The 23142-nt window shown below is 44.9% G+C and overlaps 1 protein-coding gene across 1 annotated transcript in view; it reads left to right on the top strand.

The window, feature by feature from the left end:
• The first annotated feature begins 12059 nt into the window (after positions 1-12059).
• LOC134224299 (uncharacterized) overlaps positions 12060-23142 on the top strand; it is a 48762-nt gene continuing 37679 nt past the window's right edge. The window contains 1 exon segment of the mRNA XM_062703633.1: positions 12060-12848. Within this exon segment, the coding sequence (XP_062559617.1) occupies positions 12107-12848 (742 nt within the window). The 5' untranslated portion in view covers positions 12060-12106.

Below are 23142 nucleotides of genomic sequence, written 5' to 3'. Positions count from 1 at the left end.
CCTCCTTTCCAAGAGGCTCAAGCCTCCTTTCAGAGGCTCAGAAGCCTCCTTTCAAGAGGCTCAGGCCTCCTTTCAAGAGGCTCAGGCCTCCTTTCAAGAGGCTCAGAAGCCTCCTTTCAAGAGGCTCGGAAGCCTCCTTTCAAGAGGCTCAGAGCCTCCTTTCAAGAGGCTCAGAAGCCTCCTTTCAAGGGCTCAGAAGCCTCCTTTCAGAGCTCCAGAGCCTCCTTTCAAGAGCTCAGAAGCCTCCTTTCAAGAGGCTCAGAAGCCTCCTTTCAAGAGGCTCCGGAAGCCTCCTTTCAAGAGCTCAGAAGCCTCCTTTCAAGAGGCTCAGAAGCCTCCTTTCAAGAGGCTCAGGCCTCCTTTCAAGAGGCTCAGAAGCCTCCTTTCAAGAAGGCTCAGGAAGCCTCCTTTCAAGAGGCTCAGAAGCCTCCTTTCAAGAGCTCAGAAGCCTCCTTTCAAGAGGCTCAGAGCCTCCTTTCAAGAGGCTCAGAAGCCTCCTTTCAAGAGCCTCAGAAGCCTCCTTTCAAGAGGCTCCTGGAAGCCTCCTTTCAAGAGGCTCAGAAGCCTCCTTTCAAGAGGCTCAGAGCCTCCTTTCAAGAGGCTCAGAAGCCTCCTTTCAAGAGGCTCAGGAAGCCTCCTTTCAAGAGGCTCAGAGCCTCCTTTCAAGAGAGCTCAGAAGCCTCCTTTCAAGAGGCTCAGAAGCCTCCTTTCAAGAGGCTCAGGAAGCCTCCTTTCAAGAGAGCTCAGAGCCTCCTTTCCAAGAGAGCTCAGGAAGCCTCCTTTCCAAGAGGCTCAGAGCCTCCTTTCAAGAGGCTCAGGAAGCCTCCTTTCAAGAGCTCAGAGCCTCCTTTCAAGAGCTCCAGGCCTCCTTTCAAGAGCTCAGAAGCCTCCTTTCAAGAGGCTCAGAAGCCTCCTTTCAAGAGGCTGGAAGCCTCCTTTCAAGAGGCTCAGAAGCCTCCCTTTCAAGAGGCTCAGAAGCCTCCTTTCAAGAGCTCAGGAAGCCTCCTTTCAAGAGGCTCAGAGCCTCCTTTCAAGAGGCTCAGGAAGCCTCCTTTCAAGGCTCAGGAAGCCTCCTTTCAAGAGGCTCAAGCCTCCTTTCCAAGAAGCTCAGAAGCCTCCTTTCAAGAGGCTCAGGCCTCCTTTCAAGAGGCTCAGGAAGCCTCCTTTCAAGAGCTCAGGAAGCCTCCTTTCAAGAGGCTCAGAGCCTCCTTTCAAGAGGCTCCAGGAAGCCTCCTTTCCAAGAGGCTCAGAAGCCTCCTTTCAAGAGGCTCAGGAAGCCTCCTTTCAAGAGGCTCAGAAGCCTCCTTTCAAGAGGCTCAGAGCCTCCTTTCAAGAGGCTCAGAAGCCTCCTTTCAAGAGGCTCAGAAGCCTCCTTTCAAGAGGCTCAAAGCCTCCTTTCAAGAGGCTCAGAAGCCTCCTTTCAAGAGGCTCAGGCCTCCTTTCAAGAGGCTCAGAAGCCTCCTTTCAAGAGGCTCAGGCCTCCTCCTTTCAGAGCTCAGGCCTCCTTTCAAGAGGCTCAGAAGCCTCCTTTCAGAGAGCTCAAGCCTCCTTTCAAGAGGCTCAGAAGCCTCCTTTCAAGAGCTCAGAAGCGTTCTTTCAAGAGGCTCGGGAAGCCTCCTTTCAAGAGGCTCAGAGCCTCCTTTCAAGAGGCTCAGAAGCCTCCTTTCAAGAGGCTCAGAAGCCTCCTTTCAAGAGCTCAGAAGCCTCCTTTCAAGAGCTCAGGAAGCCTCCTTTCAAGAGGCTCGGAAGCCTCCTTTCAAGAGGCTCAGAGCCTCCTTTCAAGAGGCTCAGAAGCCTCCTTTCAAGAGGCTCAGGCCTCCCTTTCAAGAGGCTCAGAAGCCTCCCTTTCAAGAGAGCTCAAGCCTCCTTTCAAGAGGCTCCAGAGCCTCCTTTCAAGAGGCTCAGAAGCCTCCTTTCAAGAGGCTCAGAAGCCTCCTTTCAAGAGGCTCAGGCCTCCTTTCAAGAGGCTCAAGCCTCCTTTCAAGAGCTCAGAAGCCTCCTTTCAAGAGCTCAGGAAGCCTCCTTTCAAGAGGCTCAGAAGCCTCCTTTCAAGAGGCTCAGAGCCTCCCTTTCAAGAGCTCAAGCCTCCCTTTCAAGAGGCTCAGAAGCCTCCTTTCAAGAGGCCCTCAAGCCTCCTTTCAAGAGGCTCAGAGCCTCCTTTCAAGAGGCTCAGAAGCAAGCTCAGGAAGCCTCCTTTCAAGAGGCTCAAGGCCTCCTTTCAAGAGGCTCAGGAAGCAAGCTCAGAAGCCTCCTTTCAAGAGGCTCAGAGCCTCCTTTCAAGAGGCTCAGGAAGCCTCCTTTCAAGAGGCTCAGAGCCTCCTTTCAAGAGGCTCAGGAAGCCTCCTTTCAAGAGGCTCAAAGCCTCCTTTCAAGAGGCTCAGAAGCCTCCTTTCAAGAGGCTCAAACCTCCTTTCAAGAGGCTCAGGAAGCCTCCTTTCAAGAGGCTCAGAAGCCTCCTTTCAAGAGGCTCAGAAGCCTCCTTTCAAGAGGCTCAGAGCCTCCTTTCAAGAGGCTCGGAAGCCTCCTTTCAAGAGGCTCAGAAGCCTCCTTTCAAGAGGCTCAGAGCCTCCTTTCAAGAGGCTCAGGAAGCCTCCTTTCAAGAGGCCTGGAAGCCTCCTTTCAAGAGGCTCGAAGCCTCCTTTCAAGAGGCTCAGGAAGCCTCCTTTCAAGAGGCTCAGAAGCCTCCTTTCAAGGCTCAGAGCCTCCTTTCAAGAGGCTCAGAGCCTCCTTTCAAGAGGCTCAGAGCCTCCTTTCAAGAGGCTCAGAAGCCTCCTTTCAAGAGGCTCAGGAAGCCTCCTTTCAAGAGGCTCCAGGCCTCCCTTTCAAGAGGCTCCAGGAAGCCTCCTTTCAAGAGGCTCAGAGCCTCCTTTCAAGAGGCTCAAGCCTCCTTTCAAGAGCTCGGAAGCCTCCTTTCAAGAGGCTCAGAAGCCTCCTTTCAAGAGGCTCAGAGCCTCCTTTCAAGAGGCTCAGAGCCTCCTTTCAAGAGGCTCAGAAGCCTCCTTTCAAGAGGCTCAGAAGCCTCCCTTTCAAGAGGCTCAGAGCCTCCTTTCAAGAGGCTCAGAAGCCTCCTTTCAAGAGGCTCAAGCCTCCTTTCAAGAGGCTCAGAAGCCTCCTTTCAAGAGGCTCAGAGCCTCCTTCAAGAGGCCTGGAAGCCTCCTTTCAAGAGGCTCAGGCCTCCTTTCAAGAGAGGCTCAGGAAGCCTCCTTTCAAGAGGCTCAGAGCCTCCTTTCAAGAGGCTCAGAGCCTCCTTTCAAGAGGCTCGGAAGCCTCCTTTCAAGAGGCTCAGGCCTCCTTTCAAGAGGCTCAGAGCCTCCTTTCAAGAGGCTCAGAAGCCTCCTTTCAAGAGGCTCAGAGCCTCCTTTCAAGAGGCTCAGAAGCCTCCTTTCAAGAGGCTCCAGGCCTCCTTTCAAGAGGCTCAGAGCCTCCTTTCAAGAGGCTCAGAGCCTCCTTTCAAGAGGCTCAGAGCCTCCTTTCAAGAGGCTCCAGAGCCTCCTTTCAAGAGGCTGGAAGCCTCCTTTCAAGAGGCTCAGGCCTCCTTTCAAGAGGCTCAGAGCCTCCTTTCAAGAGGCTCAGAGCCTCCTTTCAAGAGGCTCAGAGCCTCCTTTCAAGAGGCTCAGAGCCTCTTTTCAGGAGGCTCAGAAACCTCCTTTCAAGAGGCTCCAGAGCCTCCTTTCAAGAGCTCAGAGCCTCCTTTCAAGAGGCTCAGAGCCTCCTTTCAAGAGCTCAGAGCCTCCTTTCAAGAGGCTCAGAAGCCTCCTTTCAAGAGGCTCAGGAAGCCTCCTTTCAAGAGGCTCAGGAAGCCTCCTTTCAAGAGGCTCAGAAGCCTCCTTTCAAGAGGCTCAGAGCCTCCTTTCAAGAGGCTCAGGCCTCCTTTCAAGAGGCTCAGGAAGCCTCCTTTCAAGAGGCTCAGAGCCTCCTTTCAAGAGGCTCAGGAAGCCTCCTTTCAAGAGGCTCAGAGCCTCCTTTCAAGAGGCTCAGGCCTCCTTTCAAGAGGCTCAGAAGCCTCCTTTCAAGAGGCTCAGAAGCCTCCTTTCAGAGGCTCAGGAAGCCTCCTTTCAAGAGGCTCAAGCCTCCTTTCAAGAGGCTCAGAAGCCTCCTTTCAAGAGGCTCAGAGCCTCCTTTCAAGAGGCTCAGGCCTCCTTTCAAGAGGCTCAGAAGCCTCCTTTCCAAGAGGCTCAGAAGCCTCCTTTCAAGAGGCTCAGAAGCCTCCTTTCAAGAGCTCAGAAGCCTCCCTTTCCAAGAGGCTCAGGAAGCCTCCTTTCAAGAGGCTCAGAGCCTCCTTTCAAGAGGCTGGAAGCCTCCTTTCAAGAGGCTCAGAAGCCTCCTTTCAAGAGGCTCAGAAGCCTCCTTTCAAGAGGCTCAGGCCTCCTTTCAAGAGGCTCAGAGCCTCCTTTCAAGAGGCTCAGAGCCTCCTTTCAAGAGGCTCAGAAGCCTCCTTTCAAGAGGCTCAGGAAGCCTCCTTTCAAGAGGCTCAGAAGCCTCCTTTCAAGAGGCTCAGAGCCTCCTTTCAAGAGGCTCAGAGCCTCCTTTCAAGAGGCTCAGAAGCCTCCTTTCAAGAGGCTCCAGAGCCTCCTTTCAAGGCTCAGAAGCCTCCTTTCAAGAAGCTCCAGGAAGCCTCCTTTCAAGAGGCTCAGAAGCCTCCTTTCAAGAGGCCTAGAGCCTCCTTTCAAGAGGCTCAGAAGCCTCCTTTCAAGAGCTCAGGAAGCCTCCTTTCAAGAGGCTCAGAGCCTCCTTTCAAGAGGCTCAGGAAGCCTCCTTTCAAGAGGCTCAGAGCCTCCTTTCAAGAGGCTCAGAAGCCTCCTTTCAAGAGGCTCAAGCCTCCTTTCAAGAGGCTCAGAGCCTCCTTTCAAGAGGCCTCAGAGCCTCCTTTCAAGAGGCCTGGAAGCCTCCTTTCAAGAGGCTCAGAGCCTCCTTTCAAGAGGCTCAGAAGCCTCCTTTCAAGAGGCTCAGAAGCCTCCTTTCAAGAGGCTCAGGAAGCCTCCTTTCAAGAGCTCAGAGCCTCCTTTCAAGAGCTCAGAGCCTCCTTTCAAGAGGCTCAGAGCCTCCTTTCAAGAGGCTCAGAGCCTCCTTTCAAGAGGCTCAGAAGCCTCCTTTCAAGAGAGCTCAGGAAGCCTCCTTTCAAGAAGGCTCAGAGCCTCCTTTCAAGAGGCTCAGGAAGCCTCCTTTCAAGAGGCTCAGAAGCCTCCTTTCAAGAGCTCAGAGCCTCCTTTCAAGAGGCTCAGAAGCCTCCTTTCAAGAGCTCAGGCCTCCTTTCAAGAGGCTCAAGCCTCCTTTCAAGAAGGCTCAGGCCTCCTTTCAAGAGGCTCAGAAGCCTCCTTTCAAGAGGCTCAGAAGCCTCCTTTCAAGAGCTCAGGAAGCCTCCTTTCAAGAGGCTCAGAAGCCTCCTTTCAAGAGGCTCAAAGCCTCCTTTCAAGAGGCTCAGGCCTCCTTTCAAGAGGCTCAGAGCCTCCTTTCAAGAGGCTCAAGCCTCCTTTCAAGAGGCTCAAGCCTCCTTTCAAGAGGCTCAGAAGCCTCCCTTTCAAGAGCTCAGGAAGCCTCCTTTCAAGAGGCTCAGAGCCTCCTTTCAAGAGGCTCAGGAAGCCTCCTTTCAAGAGGCTCAGGCCTCCTTTCAAGAGGCTCAGGAAGCCTCCTTTCAAGAGGCTCCAGCCTCCTTTCAAGAGGCTCAGGAAGCCTCCTTTCAAGAGCTCAGAGCCTCCTTTCAAGAGGCTCAGAAGCCTCCTTTCAAGAGGCTCAGAAGCCTCCTTTCAAGAGGCTCAGAGCCTCCTTTCAAGAGGCTCAGAGCCTCCTTTCAAGAGGCTCAGAGCCTCCTTTCAAGAGGCTCAGAGCCTCCTTTCAAGAGGCTCAGAAGCCTCCTTTCAGAGGCTCCAGAAGCCTCCTTTCAAGAGGCTCAGGCCTCCTTTCAAGAGCTCAGAGCCTCCTTTCAAGAGGCTCAGGAAGCCTCCTTTCAAGAGGCTCAGAAGCCTCCTTTCAAGAGCTCAGAGCCTCCTTTCAAGAGGCTCAGAAGCCTCCTTTCAAGAGGCTCAGGAAGCCTCCTTTCAAGAGGCTCAGAAGCCTCCTTTCAAGAGGCTCAGGCCTCCTTTCAAGAGGCTCAGAGCCTCCTTTCAAGAGGCTCAAGCCTCCTTTCCAAGAGAGCTCAGGAAGCCTCCTTTCCAAGAGGCTCAGGCCTCCTTTCAAGAGCTCAGAAGCCTCCTTTCAAGAGGCTCGGAAGCCTCCTTTCAAGAGCTCAGGAAGCCTCCTTTCAAGAGGCTCAGAGCCTCCTTTCAAGAGCTCAGAAGCCTCCTTTCAAGAGGCTCAGGAAGCCTCCTTTCAAGAGGCTCAGAAGCCTCCTTTCAAGAGCTCAAAGCCTCCTTTCAAGAGCTCAGAAGCCTCCTTTCAAGAGGCTCAGAAGCCTCCTTTCAAGAGCTCAGAAGCCTCCTTTCAAGAGGCTCAAGCCTCCTTTCAAGAGCTCAGCCTCCTTTCAAGAGCTCAGAAGCCTCCTTTCAAGAGGCTCAGAGCCTCCTTTCAAGAGGCTCAGAGCCTCCTTTCAAGAGGCTCAGAGCCTCCTTTCAAGAGGCTCAGAAGCCTCCTTTCAAGAGGCTCAGAAGCCTCCTTTCAAGAGGCTCAGGAAGCAAGCTCAGAAGCCTCCTTTCAAGAGGCTCAGAAGCCTCCTTTCAAGAGGCTCAGGAAGCAAGCTCAAAGCCTCCTTTCAAGAGGCTCAGGAAGCCTCCTTTCAAGAGGCTCAGAAGCCTCCTTTCAAGAGAGCTCAGAAGCCTCCTTTCAAGAGGCTCAGGAAGCCTCCTTTCAAGAGCAGGAAGCCTCCTTTCAAGAGGCTCAGAGCCTCCTTTCAAGAGGCTCAGGAAGCCTCCTTTCAAGAGGCTCAAGCCTCCTTTCAAGAGGCTCTGAAGCCTCCTTTCAAGAGGCTCAGAGCCTCCTTTCAAGAGGCTCAGAGCCTCCTTTCAAGAGGCTCAGGAAGCCTCCTTTCAAGAGGCTCAGAGCCTCCTTTCAAGAGGCTCAGGAAGCCTCCTTTCAAGAGGCTCAGGAAGCCTCCTTTCAAGAGAGCTCAGAAGCCTCCTTTCAAGAGAGCTCAGAGCCTCCTTTCAAGAGAGGCTCAGAGTCTCCTTTCAAGAGGCTCAGAAGCCTCCTTTCAAGAGCTCAAGCCTCCTTTCAGAGAGCTCAGAAGCCTCCTTTCAAGAGGCTCAGAGCCTCCTTTCAAGAGGCTCAGAGCCCTCCTTTCAAGAGAGCTCAGAGCCTCCTTTCAAGAGGCTCGAAGCCTCCTTTCAAGAGGCTCAGAAGCCTCCTTTCAAGAGCTCAGAAGCCTCCTTTCAAGAGGCTCAGAAGCCTCCTTTCAAGAGGCTCAGGAAGCCTCCATTCAAGAGCTCAGGAAGCCTCCTTTCAAGAGAGCTCAAGCCTCCTTTCAAGAGGCTCGGAAGCCTCCTTTCAAGAGGCTCGGAAGCCTCCTTTCAAGAGGCTCGGAAGCCTCCTTTCAAGAGGCTCGGAAGCCTCCTTTCAAGAGGCTCGGAAGCCTCCTTTCAAGAGGCTCGGAAGCATCCTTTCAAGAGACTCGGAAGCCTCCTTCAAAGATGTTGAGAAGCCTTCTTTGACACGGCTCGGAAGCCTTCCTTCAAGAGACACGGAAGACTGCTTTCAAGAGGCTTGAAAACATTTTTTTCATGTGGGTTAGAAGCCGCTTTTCAAAGATGCTGAGAAGCCTTCTTTGACATGGCTCGGAAGCCTTCCTTCAAGAGGCACGGAAGACTGCTTTCAAGAGGCTTGAAAACCTTTTTTCATGTGGCTTGGAAGTTTTCGTTCAAAAGACTTGGAAGGATTCCTTTCGTTTTAAAGAGGCTTGGAGGCATCTTTTCAAGAGGTTCAGAAGCGTCCTTTCGAAATGTTCTAGTACTTCCACAGTTATTAATCGCGAGGTTTCTAAACCAAGTTACCATTTTTGCATTCGTATATCATGAGGCTATCACGATGATACTTTTATGCCCAGGGAAGTCTAGACAATTTTCAAACAGAAAATTGCCTAGACCGGCACCGGGAATCTTACCCAGCCAGCTTCAGCATGGTCTTGCATACACATTCATTTATATTCATAACATGTTTCATTATGGGGTGCAATTTTCTGCGAACGATTCGGTTAAGAACAAGTGCTTAAAAATAGGTGATAATTTTGTACGTGTTTTGCGCACACTCCTACATGCAAACACGCACACATACAGACATCATCTCAATTCGATAAACTTCCCTAGCTATTCCAAGAATTCCTTGAGGGCCGTTTCCGTCAATCAAATGAAACTAAAAAACTAAAAAAAGATAATAAAAGCAATTGACATTTTGATTTTAATTTAATGGCACTGAGATTACAAGCAGAGAAGGTCAAGGCTACATAGGAGACGACAACGTCAGTTCAGCAGATGATGGAAACCACCCAGCCCTAGAGAAGTTAAGGATGCCATTCAACAGCTCCAGAACAATAAAGCAGATGGTAAGGATGATGTTTGAAGATGGGCCCGGAGAAGCTGTCAAATTGTCTGCACACGCTAATAGTCATAAATCAATGTAGTGAAAGAGTTCATGGGAAGTTAAAAAGCCAGTTTCGTTGACGGCCGCTCGACAACAAATCAGATCTTCACTGTAGGGAAAATCCTACAAAAGTGCCCTTATATCACTTGACGAGTGTGGGGCGCAGCCGAGGACGAAGAGATGTGGGCTCGAGCCTTGTATTGTGATGTCAAATTGTTGATTAAGTGTTATCTGTTTAGATGTAAGCTATATAAATAAATTGAATCTGTACATTTATGTATATTGAAGTGGTGGTAATTAATAAAATCAAGGATATTATCGATTATTTAGTAATGTGCGTTCGATCATTTGGTAGTTTGTCGATAATTAATTCCAGAAGCTGAATTTCAAAATGTCTTGTATGGTGGACTTCGAGTGCGAAGGTTTTTCTACAAAATGTCTTGTATAGTGGACTTCTAACTTAAACTAAATGATTGGAAATTTGTTATCATTTAGACTAAGTTACTGAAACTATAGCTTTAATTCCGTTACTAGGGGAATTCAAACAACGAGCCATAAGGCAGAGCTGTACAAAAACCTTCGCACTAGAAGTCCGCCATACAACATATTTTGAAATTCAGCTTCTGGAATGAGTTATGAGACAAACTTTAATAGCAGCACATTCTACAGTTGTTTCTCCACATATCAATATTAAATGGACCACCGAGATAAGGAGAGATCTAGGAATGGAAGGAAAATTGAAATGGGTACTAGATCTAAAATAGCTCGTTGCTATGAAGAACGACAATAGATCAAATCTCGCTTAACTTTTCAAAAGGACCTAAGTAACATTTTTCTCATGAATTAATTTGAATAGCGCAATCCAGAGCTTTAATGTTGTTCTGTTGATTGCGCTATTCAAATTAATTCACGAAAAAATATTACTTATCTTTTGAAAGTTAAGCAATCACTTAACTTTTCAAAAGGTCCTAAGTAACATTTTTTTCGTGAATTAATTTGAATAGCGCAATCAACAGACCAATATGAAAGCTTTTGATTGCAGTACTAAAATTAAATCATGAAAAAATGTTACTTAGGTCCTTTTGAAAAGTTAAGCAAGAAATGTCATCTCTTGTGTTTGACGAGTTTGTTATTATCCAAGGACGGTCTAGTAGCCTAGAAATATAAATACATCTACATAGAGAGAAAAAACCTGAACGAAGTTTGAACAGAGCACATTGAGATATTAACGAGATGTAGAAAGCTCAAATATGTGGGCTGAAGGGACGTAGTAAACCATCGTTTTGCTTTAAATTTTCAGCGTACACACTAATACATTCAAACTATATTTGTAATTGTTTTTTTGTTGTTGTTATTTATCAACATACGTGTTTTTGTTTACTCAAACAAACAGCAAATAGTGTTAATTCACTTGTTTGTGTGACACGGGGAAAATATTCACGCAAATAATTTTCGCGTAGGGGTCTAATAAGGCGCAATCTGCGCAATATACAAGTGCGATAGTTTTGTTTTCATGGCCAATATTAAACGGATTTTTTTTCACCGGGGTCAAAAAAATATTTCTGAGATCGCAATCGTTGAATGTCATCAATCGACAATATTTCGATTCAAATCTGTTGCCAACCCTTTTCAGAAGTTACGCTTCAAGAAACAAACTGATGTTTTTTGTTAATTCAATGGTGCCTTTTGCCTCATCTTCACGTTTAACATAAAAAGCTGTAATTTAAATGTTAGTATAGAATATTTCTGCAATATTCAGAGGTGACACCATGTATGAATAGTATCTTGAGATACACAGGTAATTAGAATACTTTTAATTTGGTTGTTATCGTCCTAGAGCTTACGAAAGGTAGCGCTAAAATTACATGAATTAGTGCGTTTCCAATATTTTTAAGTTTTTTGTTGCATTAACTGTATTTGAAGCAGCTTTTTATGTAGAAATGGTCAAATATGTTTATTATCTATTAGTTCTAAGTGTTTATATTGTAAAAAATACTCTAATTGGCTTGATTATTGTAAAAGGCGTTTTGCCCCGGGGGGGCGTTATGGGACATCTTCCCCTAGGGAGAGATATCGAGTTATAGAATATCGAGATGTAGAGACTTGGGTGTATAACAAGTGAAGACAATTCACTAGCAGTGAAATAGTTCTCATCTTTATTTATGTTAAACGCTTTTGCTGGATCCTTTTGAAGCCAACCTTATGGTTGATTTGTTTATGATTTCTCCTTTATTGGTGGGCTTTTGTCTGGTTGCAGTGAATAACATATGAACTCAGTCTTCAACTTTAACAGTAGGTCTTCATCATCACTTCTTCATTGCTATGAGTGTCTGTAGGTTTTGAGATGACCTTTTTGCGATCTTCGGCTAATGCGTTGGCATTTTTCCAAAGTTCGTGCCCTTTGTATTGGCACTTCGATTTTTCTCCCCCGAAAGGTCAAACTACCATGCACATGCCGAAACGGGCAAATCCCAATGCAATTCAATAACGAAAGCACCTACACAGCTCTGCTCGCTCCTCATCCTGGTTGGGGGTTTCAACTAAATAAGTAGTTACGCGTGGATGTCACAGTAGGCTATGTGTGCCTCCCGTAATCCCCAGCGTCATGGTGGGCTGCGTATGAGTGCGAAGTGCAGCGTGAATTTTGTGTTTTGATCCCCCTTTCGTGGCGCTTTTGCCATCACAGGAGGACACACGTACCTATGAATCAGGTCGCCACTCTCAAATGCATCCACCCACCCCTTCGACTCCTGGTTTGCACCACCAGTGCTACGTTTTCGCGGGATCGATAAAAACAACAGAAAAAGGCAGCAGTGAGGCGGACAGCACAGGTGATGACTAGTGCGCAGGACAAGCTCCAATGGAAAACGCAATATGTGCAGCGTAGGAAGGATCGCGTCGGGTGGTTTTACTTTCCTTATAGGATATTGTGACTGGGAATGTCATTTTAGTCCATTATCATAAGTTCGTGTTGAAAATTATTTTAGAACAAACAGGAACTTATTCTGCGATTCAAGTTTATTGTGGCTCTTACATGTTTATATTTTACTTATCTTCACGTTTATGAGACAGTTCGGAGCACCCTACAGTGGAATGCTTACAGCCTTTTCCCCGTTCGGTTACTGTCGGAGGCGTCCTGTTTATATATACTAAGGCACTGAGTGGCGATGAAAAGTTACAGTCCATGGACAACCATTTGCCAGATTTGTGTCAGTTGGCGAGGAGATTTCATGACGTTCGTAGCACAAACTTCGGTACGGTGCTGGGAAATTAGTGTGCTACCACCCTAAATGGTGTTTTTCTCCACCCGCCCTTCCGGTACCGCTTGTCGTCGTCGGCCGTTTCGTTGTGCCTACCGTGTAGTGCATTCGGTGTTCGAATTTTCCTTTCTCACATACGCCCAAATCACCCCCACAGGATAGAGTGATGATTGCGATATTTTTGGTTCTTATGAGTGTTGTTTCTGATACTTGTGATGGAATATTAAATTGATTTTTCCTGTCTTGATTGAAATACTGTGCCGTTTAAAATCTCCGAGGAAAGGCTTTGAGTTGTTCTCAGTAGAATGCCACATAAGGTTGGCAAGTGAAAATTTTAAAAAATGGAACAAGTGCGCGTGCATGCCAAAACTAAACACCGTAGTTCTCGGTCCGGATCCAGCTCGCGGAGAGTGTCGACCAGCAGTGGGCATCAGCGATTGGAAGCTTCCGAACAATCTCCAGGCAGTCCGCGAAACGATGAAGAAGTTTCTAAAAATAGAGCACCCTTTACCGTAGGAGGTTCACATTCTTCACGACCAGATGAAAATCTAGATAGCGCCTCTACGACGACAAACGCCAGCAGCACGAAAGTCCACAACAATATCAACAACAACAACAATGTTGATGATGCAATTGATGCTAACAGAAATCCACCCGATCAGCAGCGCGTGGAAACGACTTCCGTAGACACCGTTCCGGGAACGGACGACAAACTGCAAAAGGGTATCCTGGGCTACATGGACCGCCAGCTGAAGGTGCAGTCCCTGTCAGATCCGCAGAAAAGTCCCGCTCAGCGGAGCACCCGCAGCCGAAGTAGCCTAGATAAAAGCCCACGCAGAAAGCGCAGCAAATCGGAATCCCGCAGGCGGAGAGAGCGGAAAATTATCGCTGCTGGGGAAATGGAAGTGCGCCAGGCAAACGAAACGCTGATGCGGTATCTGAAGCAGTGTTCCGATTTCAATGACGCGTCGCTTTCGGGTGATTTGGAGATTCCGGAAAACCTCGAAGATAGGCGGGTGCACCGGAAGACGAAGTCGCAGCGAGAGCGGAAGCACCAGCAGCAGAACGCGCCGAAGCATACTGGTAATCCTAAATATAGCATTATGTTGTTTGGTTCATTTCGTGTTAACTTTATGAGGGAATTATTTATAGAACGAGCAATGGGTGTACTCAGTGTGACCATAAAGCCGAGAGTAATGATTATGGACATAGTCACGAAATCACATTCCAGTGTTTACTTGGCCAATTATAATGGAATTACAAGAACAAATTCATGGAATTGGTGATAGGAGTTAAGTTGAGGTTTTGAATTAGACATTTTCCGGCTTTCGCTAGACGTGTATTGTGATAGTATCGGACTGTTTTAAAAAAATTCTTAAAGTTTTTGTATAAGAGCGCCAATAGCTATCAAATTATGAGCTCGATTGACAGAACAAAACGAACAAAAAGAGACGATACTAATACGAACTTTTGGTACATCGTCTCCCTAGGAATATCGACAAATTTATTGCGGTTTTATAGCTCAGATGAAGATTGAATCGCTGTTTCCAAGAGCTTTATTCTTGTTACTTGGGCTATGTATCACTAGTGCAAAAGTCTCTTGCTGGATTTTCCTGTGATTACACAGCCCTGCAAATTCAACATATATGTATTCGACGGATGTCAAAGGTAATCGCTAGGCCACGACTTTACGCGTTTGATATGTAATGTCAAGCTAGCTTTAAGAGTTTTAAATCAAATCCCGCGTAGACTCATATTCAAAACTTCAAGTTGAAATGATGAAATGAATTGAAATGAAAGTAAACAGATAGGACAATAGGACTTATTTAATGATTATCACCGTCCAACAAGAAAACCCCATCTAGCTTATGCTATTTGGTTTTTGGTGCAGTTTGGTATTTGAAACAGAGTTTTCGAAATTTGAGACCATAATCACAACGTGTTAGGGGCAAGCCAGAGTAAACGCGACGTGCGATGCGACGCGACGCGACAGTGCAATTTGACAGCCTGTTAATAATGATTGTTCTTTTACGTGAGTCGCGTCGCGTCGCATCGCTCGTCGCGTTTACTCTGGCAGGCACCTTAGACATTGGGGACAAAATCGACTGAATAAATTTATACAACAGTGTATTTTTGCCTTTCTCATACAACAAAGTTGTACCGAAAGGCTGTATGATCACTCCAAAAACGAATTTCCGATGGGAGGCTTGGAGACCCATAGTGTTAAACACCAATCGACTCAGCTCGACGAACTGAGGTGATGTCTGTATGTGTGTATGTGTACACATTTTGTAGATACACTTTTAAGAACTTAGCATTGTCCGAATTACTCGCAACAGGTTTCATTCAACAAGGAATTTTTATTTGCAATTGAAAATTGGCCAGATCGGACTATGGGATCATAGGACATGGCTGAAGTACTTTTTTTTATGTGTAAACACGCTAAAACATTGCGCGAGAAATGCACCATTAATCAGGAAACGCACCATTGATTAATTCAGGGTTTTTAATTTCAAAACGGCTAAGCTATCTTTGAAGATTGAAACAAGATTTTTATTTGTCCCCTGATGAAGAGTCTCCGTCTCGCAACATTAGACAAATAAAAATATAGTTTTAATCTTCAAAGACTGCATAGTCATTCAAAGTTGAATTAACAATAAAGAGTTGATCCTTCCCGGGGTCCCGTTTGAGCTAAGTCGTTATAATTTCTAGACCAACATTTGAAAAGGGCGTAACAGCCAAAATTTATTCCTTTTGATTCTCCGTTTGCAAATATAGCTTTATATGTAGACGAGGAATCAAAAGGAATAAATTTTGGCTGTTACGCCCATTTCAGATGTTGGTCTAGATTTGTTTCTTTACCAACTGGATCTCATTGTTTATTACAAAACCCCAAATTAATCCACCTAGCGGCGATGATGCCTTTCTCGTGGATTTAAAATGTATTGTAAAAATTTCATTAGATGATGATGATGATGATGATGATGATACTACCATCTATTGTAGCAAGGCACCTGCAGATAGCACTGGCCATATCTGACAAACGATTTGATCATGATTATACTACTGTTTGTATTTCATCAGACTCCTGTACTGCCCTTCTACGCATAGTTGTCCCATGTTAGTTTTTGTGGATTTTGACTTTTCACCATAGAGCAGTCTATTTTGATGTATACTTTTAGAAAACTCTAACAGATTTCGAACTTTGTTCGGAAAATCATTAAAAACAACATCAAGTCCATTTGTCCCATTGCTTAATTTCTACGCATAATTGTCTCGCGGTGATTAAATACATCATTATGGCGGATTCAGTTATTTCATGGAGCAACACACATTGAAATAGCATTTTCTATTTAAATCTTGCAATCTTAGCCTGTTGCACTGGTTTAATGGGGGAAATTTGTACAATACTCATTCTAAGCGACATAATCACTTCCATCACGTGGATGGTTCACTTCCATAAATAAAGCATGTGGAGACATGCCAATCGCAGTAGTCATTCACGAAATCATGCACTGAACGGGGCTGATATGCGTAGAAACCACAAAACAAGTGCTCTATTTCTCGGCATATCTGTCCCGCCAAACAATTTCCATGATCGTTATCGCAAATTCTATTTGTGAGTGAAAAATAAGAATGATTTCAATTCAATTAAGTCTTCTGAATGGTTCTGTGATGTAATAATCTTATATATCATTCAGGTTATACGACAGCAATGAAAATTAGTGTCCAATTTCAAATGCCATTTTCTAATTTGTCGTTTTTTGAATTTGGTACAAGCATGCGTAGAACGGCAGTGTATGAAGGGCCAAAAATGGGCGTGGTGGTTCCATAAGCAGAGACACTTATGCGAATCCACGGGATGAATAGAGAATCTCCTTCCAGAAGAAAGTTCGTACATACAATGTTATAATCTAGCCCTCGTTTCCCAGATTGACCCAATAGATGGGGAGAAGAGCCCGCGTTTTATCCACGAGATGTTAGCAAAGGCACCGATGCGCAGAATAGCCCGAATTGACAGGAACTAAAAATACGTTAGGGGATGCGGCAACCGCTCTAAACAAAAAACAAAATCCCAAGGACACGTAAGGCGTACTCAAGGTTTCAGAAAATGAGCTTCCGATGAAAGAATGAATAAGAAAAATATAATAATTCTTGAGACAACACAAAAAACACAACTCGTAAAAACGTCGGATGCAACATAAACCAACACAAATGGCTGGAGGCTTTGCTTGAGTCAGTCGTCGAAAACCAAACGCTCCAACTGCTTTCATTAGAAAGGTCAAAAAAGTACTTTAGGGGAATAGAACGCATGTTTTCAATCATTTTGCATGTTTTTAAATTAATTAATACGCATTGTCACCATTCCCGACAATTTTTTTTTTGAAATTTTGAAATTGATTTTCAAAGGGGGGACCCTTGGGAAAAAACAATGATCCAATCGGGCCTATTTTCAATAGCAAACAATAGGACTGCATTCCTCGTCGAATGCAACTTGTTACGAGTAAATCGGATATTGAAGTTTCTAAAAGTGTGTCTACAAAATTTGTACACATACACACGTACACACACACACACACACACACATACTATAGTATTACGGTACAACTTTGTTGTACGAGAAAGGCAAAAAGGAGACATGTTTTACCACATTCAAATAATGGAAAATATCCTGTTTATTAATGATTTAATACAAATTATGGCTGAAGTGCCATGCTGATCTATTTTTTCATGTGCAGTATTTAGGCTTTTGAAGCAGAAATCTTCAAAATAAATCCTCATTCTTCTCAGAGATCTCAAACTTAGTGTATTCATTGTGTACGGGTTAAATTGATGATTTATCACTTGTCATAAGACGAGTTTGTACAATCCCATTGAATTCCACCACTTAATTGTATCTTGACAGATACGTATTTCGACCTGAACAGTAAGGCCGTCTTCAGTGTCTCGTACTTGACTAGACTAATTTATATCAAAAGTCAATTTTTCGAGAATTTTCTAAGAAATAGGATCACGGTGGTGTAAAACGTACACGTTCTTGTGGGGGTAATATGGACCATCTGAAGCACATATATGTTTTCATCAATATTAAATTTGGATAAGTTTGGTTTAGGTCCACAATTTTACAATTCGTTTTCCATGTGAAAATAACACGATAGTGTTTCACATTTACACATTAAAAACCATGAAAAACATGATAAAATAATGAATTAATTTATTAATTAAAAATTAACTCCTGAATCGAAATCCATCCACCGTGGACGTATTTCGAATCAAAGGAACAAAATCCGTACAGCTATTTTTTCACTAAATATTTAAATTGAAGCAGACTGATTGACTAGACTACTACTGTAAGTAGTTCAATACGCACCTGAAGAAGCGATCTCTTCGATTTGTAATTACCTTTAACCCCCTTTAATTTATTAGTAACACATGAGGTTTTATTTCCTTCTTCCTTCATTTTCTTCCACCTTTCTTCATTTTTCTTTCTTCCTTCATCCTTCTTGCCTCTTCTTTCTTCCTACATGTTTTGGTCCTCCTAAATTCATCCATCTTACTTCGTCTTACTTACTTGTTTCTTCTCCCTTCTACCTTCTTCCTTATTTCTTTTTTCTTCTTTCTTCTTTCGTTTTCCTCTTTTTTTCACTTTTTTTCTTCTTTCTTCTTCTTTATTTTTCCCTTTTTGCCTTTCTCGTATACAAAGTATACGTAAAGGCTTATGTTCGCTCCAAAAACAAACTTTTAATATGAGGCTCGGAGACCCATAGTGTTATATACCGGTCGACTCAGCTCGACGAATCGAGGTGATGTCTGTGTGTTTTTTTTCTTCCTAAGCAATGGAGGGGGAATCTGCTCAACAGACATCCTGGGTTGTCCAGGAAGTGCGGGGTTAGGGACCACCTCCAACAGCAAACGAGGGAGACAGGACTACATCTCCGACCCGCTAAACCGTTTCCATTGCCATTGCCCTTGGACCACCTCTTATTTGCGCCTGAACTAGCCATCCTTGAGTCCACGCGCCACCGCCTTCGAGACGATTTGGGCGATAGCCGATAAAACGGCGTTCCAGCCAACTTCATCTTTACACATCGTCCGAACTAGGTTGTTCGGGGTAGTGTCCAGACCACATGTGGCAAGCATGTGGTCACGCATTGCGCGAAAACGTGAGCACACGAACAACACGTGTTCCGCCGTTTCCTCTAAATCTGCGCACACCAAACACTCGGGCGAGGCCGAGCAAGCCAGCTGCGTTACCTGCACTGTGATTTTGCAGCACGCTTAAACGCCGGGCACATGGAACCCCCCATGGGGTGCTTGCTGTTCACAGCTTTGCTGGAGCAAATCAAACAATTGGGAGGGTTCGTGCAGAATTGTGCCTTTATGTCCCTCCAATCCGCAGCGTCGGCAGAGATTGCTTCTGTCAGTGCCTTTGCAGTCCCATTGCTTGTGCCCCGTTTCCAGGCACTTGAAGCAAACTTCGGGTTGCTCGTATTTGCCCACAGGGCATACCGACCATCCCACCTTGACGCTCCCTAACTTGACTACCTTGGAGGCGTCCTTTCCGTAGCCGAACGGCTGCGGTGGGCGTCTCCACTTCACACTGTCGCCGCAGTGCCGTGACGAGCTCTTCGACTTCGGTGATCTCGTCCAGGTCTTTAACCCTTAGATTCACCTCCGTAGTGAGTGCCCTCACATTGACCGTCTCGCCTAGAACTTCCTCTGCCAACTTCTTGTAGGCGGCGCCCTTTTGCGAGACGCCCCGCTTCAGCTCGAGGATCATCTCGCCCATTCGGGTACGCCTTATTCGACGTACGTCGGCGCCGAGTTCACCGAGCTTGACGTCACTCCTCATCGCCTTCAAAACGTCTGAGTACTTAGCCTCGTCCGCCGTGATGACTAGGGCATCGCCCCTGGAGCGATTGGCGCCTACCCTAGACTTCTTGCTACCCTCATTCGCCTGGGCCTTCTTTTCGGCCCTTGACGTCTTCGGTTTCCTTTTGTTCTTGACCAGGGTCCAGGAGGCGTCATCCCCCTTTATTTCCCTGGTCTGGTGCGGCTGAGAACTTTCAGCCTGCCGTAACCCCTTACCACCGTCTTTCCTGAGTGGACGGACCTTTCCAGGTCCTTCCTCCCCCGGTTTTGGAGGTACCTGGCCGGGATTCAGCTTCCCAGCCCACTACCCTTGTTCGGGGTAGTAACCATCCGCGTTTTGGAGGCTCATCCCCTGGAGACTGTCTCCCCCGTTTTTGTGTCTGCTCCGTTGGAGCAGTCACCCCCGACGTACCCGCAAATACTTGAGCCTCAGTCTGGGTAGACTTTGGTCTTCGCTGGCACGCCTTCGGTCGATTCGACCTTACCCGAGTCCGCGAATCCTTGGGCCTCAGTCTGGGTAGACCTCGACTCCACCGATTTCACGGGTTTACACTTGGCCGTCCCGACCGCCCTCTCCAGCTTGGCATCCAACATCGACTTTCGAAGTTTCTGCAAGCTCCTTTTGAGGTCCTTACTGATATTATGCTTCGATGATGCAAAGTCGATGATGGCGTCCAGCTGTTTCGTCGCCACCTCGAAGGCTGAAAGCGCATCGCGTTTGCGGTTCATCGCCTCCACAAGCCATGGGCCGTCAATAACCTCTACCGGCGTTTTTTTAGCCGAGAGGAAGGTTAAGTGACCCACGCTGGCGCTGCGCACTGAGCTGCCGACTATTGCCTCTGGCCTCCTAGGCAGAGATCTGAACAACCCACCTCTTGCGAAGGGGTTGTCGCCTACACTACTACCACTAATTGAAGAATTGACTTGGTTTTCCATTTTGGTCCCACGAGTTGCTCGGGAAAAGAGGTCCACCACGCCAGAGCCCAGCATGACGCGGTAAGGGACAATTACTGTGGAGGGTGCCCAGGTACCCCACAGGCTCCGTTAAAGGCCTAGCTTATTATTTCACCCCCCTGGCCATGCATCCCCTCGGCACGGGTCGCTTGACGCCTTGGGATTAGGGGTTAGGGACGATGGTCCCGTTGGTCGCACCCACTCACTCTGACTGATGTCAGAAGGACAACAGTCCTAGGCTGCACTACCAGCTGAGTACGCAACCCTTAGCTGGCGGTCAATTGTCATCGGAAGACTCATGGGAGCGTGAGATTGAAACTTGTGAGGACCAGAGCTGTGTAGGTCGCTTCTTCCCAGATGTCAACTCACCATTTCGCAGCCCGGTGATGTCTGTGTGTGTATATGTGTGTATGTGTGTGTATGTGCGCAAAAAGTCTAGCCCACTTCCCAGGCACTTGCCCTTAACCGATTTGCTCGCAAGTTGCATTCGACGCAGTATTCTTTCTCATTGTTTCCTATTGAAAATTGGCCGGATTGGACTTGGGCTCAGAAGTTATGGTCAAAATACTTTTTCTTTTGACGAGTGAAAAAATCTAGCTCACTCTTTTGGCACTTATCCTTTACCGATTGCTTCGCAAAAGTGGCGTTCGACAGGGAATCCCGTCCCATTGCTTTCTATTAAGAACTGGGCAGACGGGATCAGAAACTATGGTCAAAATACATTTTTAGGCAAAAAAGGCGTGGAATTCTTTGCAATGAAACTGCCATAGCATCATTCCATGAACGGATTTGTACAAGAAACAGTGATGACTCGATTTTTAGCATGTTAAAATTTTATCTGCCCCTGATTTCGTCTACACCCGATTATATGACGGTTTTGATATGGTTTCGCCACGATCCAATTTCGTCACAATTTTTGAAAGTCTATTAAGTCAAACACTATTTATTGCTTCATATTTGTTCTATTTGACCTCTCTAAAGAATTTTTCTCGACAAATTTTATAATGAGCGAGAAAGGTATCATTAATCTGGGTTTTTCTTTATTCTTTTTTATTTTACCCTTCTTCTTTTTAATTTCTTCAATCTTTTTTCTTCTGTCTTCTCCTTTTTTCTTCCTTTTTTCTCTTTCTTCTCTCTTTGTCTTATTTCATTTATCTTCTTTTTGCTTTCTTTTTTCTTCATCTCCTTTCTTCTTTTGCTCTTCATTCTTTCTTCTTTCATCTTTATTGTTTCTCCTTTATCATTTCTTTTTTTAATTTCTTTATTCTCCTTTATTCTTTTTTCTTCTCCTTACTTCTTTTGCTCTTTATTCTTTATTTATCTTTATTTTTATCTTTATTTTTCTTCTTTATTGCTTCCTCTTTGTTCTACTTCTTTGCTTTGTTTTCTTCTTTGTTTTTCATCTTCATTTATCTTATTTCTTCTTTTTTCAATATTATTTTATTTTATATCTTTCCCTTTTCATTCTTCTAGCTTCTTTTTTCCTCTTCCTTTGTATTTTCTTCCTTCTTTCTTCTTTGTTTTTTCTCTTCACTTCTTAATTTTTTTGTTCGTTAAGCTTCTATGTATTTGCTCACTTTTATTTCTATCTACTTTTTTCTTGTTCCTTGGTTTTTTCTTTCTTTTATCTTTTCCATTTTTCTTCTTTGTTCTTCCTTCTGTCTTCTTTTCTAGCAGAGTATCTTAACTCTCGTGTATACATGGATGAGACAGTGTGCCATGAGTGACGCAAGCTCACGTAGCATCGATTCGGTGTGACGAGAGTAGCTAGTCTTCGTGTCTCAATGTACGTCTCACGAGACTCATCTCATGCGCTAGAAATGCATAGCAGGCGTTACTTAGGCGACGACATTCTTCTTCTTCTGTTTTGGCATTACATCCCCACATTGGGACAGAGCCGCCTCGCAGCTTAGTGTTCATTAAGCACTTCCACAGTTATTAAATGCGAGGTTTCTAAGCCAGGTTACCATTTTTGCATTCGTATATCATGAGGCTAACACGATGATACTTTTTATGCCCAGGGAAGTCGAAATAATTTCCAATCCGAAAATTGTCTAGACCGGCACCGGGAATCGAACCCAGCCACCCTCAGCATGGTCTTGCTTTGTAGCCGCGCGTCTTACCGCACGGCTAAGGAGGGTCGACGACATTATTGAATGTAAATTTCCCGCCCTCAAATAGCCCTCGCATACTTCAATACCATACTTCAAAGCATTTTCATACACTCCTCCCCGAAAAGAGAAGAATAACCATTTACGATGTTTTCACCTAGTCAAAACAACAAGCATTTTGTGACTTTCTAACACATTTTTTTTTCAATTTCTCTGGCAAAGAATTCGACGAAGACTGTAAGAACGCTGTAGAAATGATGGACCATTGGGTCAAACACTTGAAATGTAAAAATTCTATATTGAACTGAACATAATCATTAAACGCTAAACGAATATAAACGGAAGAAAATGGAAAGCTTAGGCGGTTTTTGACATTTTTTTAACTATTGATGCGGAGCATAGGTGAAAAGAAATTATCGCTAAAGTTTGCCTTATAAATGTTGCCTTCATAGCCCAATGATAGGGTTCCAGAATTTATTATTTACTTATATGTTATTCAGCGACACTTTCTACAGCTTCAGTTTAGGAAAATTCAATTCTCAGAATTTCTCAATTTAATTTAGGTGTCGCGGTTTCTATGAGCGAGCGTGAGCGCGCAGACAACGGCGATGGTGTCTCGACGGACGCAATAGCCGGTTCGGTTACAGTTGCACAGTCAACATCGGAGGGGAGCAAAGGGAGTACCATAATCAACCCCACCAATGACGTCATTCGAATCATGGTGGGGTGGTTTTATCAATAAGTGTATATACTTATGTGGGATTTTTCACATGGAACACTTTTGCCAAAAAGCAATAATTTCACAATAAAATTCAATAATTCCAATGGTAAATGAATTCAGGAATATTAGTTATCTACCTATCAACCCATCATAGTTTTAACTGCTTTAAATGCTTAAATTTCTTTAAATTTGATTTATTAAAAAAAAAAATAGAATTTGATCTGTATTCCATTATTGTGACCACGACAAAATTTTACCACAGTCCGTCTTTCCTGTATAAATCGCTTTTAAATCATGAATAATTGATATTGAGTGTCTTAGGAGAAAATGTTACAAGGTTAAAATACTTCACTCTTCCATTTTCTTCCGCTGTATTCAGTTTCGTATCAACAGATACGTATTTCGTTTTCTACTTGAAAACGTCTTCAGTGTTTTGTTATCGCTTTTTAATCAATTTTTGTATCGACATCCAAGATCAAAAGTAATAACTGTATGTTACTGTTATATTGCAGTTATTGCATTGGTGGTATGAACGAGTTTGTTATTAAAACGGCGTAATAACGGCCATAATAAGGTGATTTGCTATCGATTAAAATTTCATTAATTTTCTTATAATCAAACCCATTTTAGTGTGGATATCACGTAGCGAATCAAGAGCTTAGATACTAATGATGTTGTCCATATATGAATATCTAAAATTGGTTGGTTTTTTAGCGTT

The sequence above is a fragment of the Armigeres subalbatus genome, chromosome 3 (genome assembly GCF_024139115.2).
Source record: "Armigeres subalbatus isolate Guangzhou_Male chromosome 3, GZ_Asu_2, whole genome shotgun sequence".
NCBI lineage: Eukaryota > Metazoa > Arthropoda > Insecta > Diptera > Culicidae > Armigeres > Armigeres subalbatus.
This window is presented reverse-complemented; position numbering and strand designations above follow the sequence as displayed.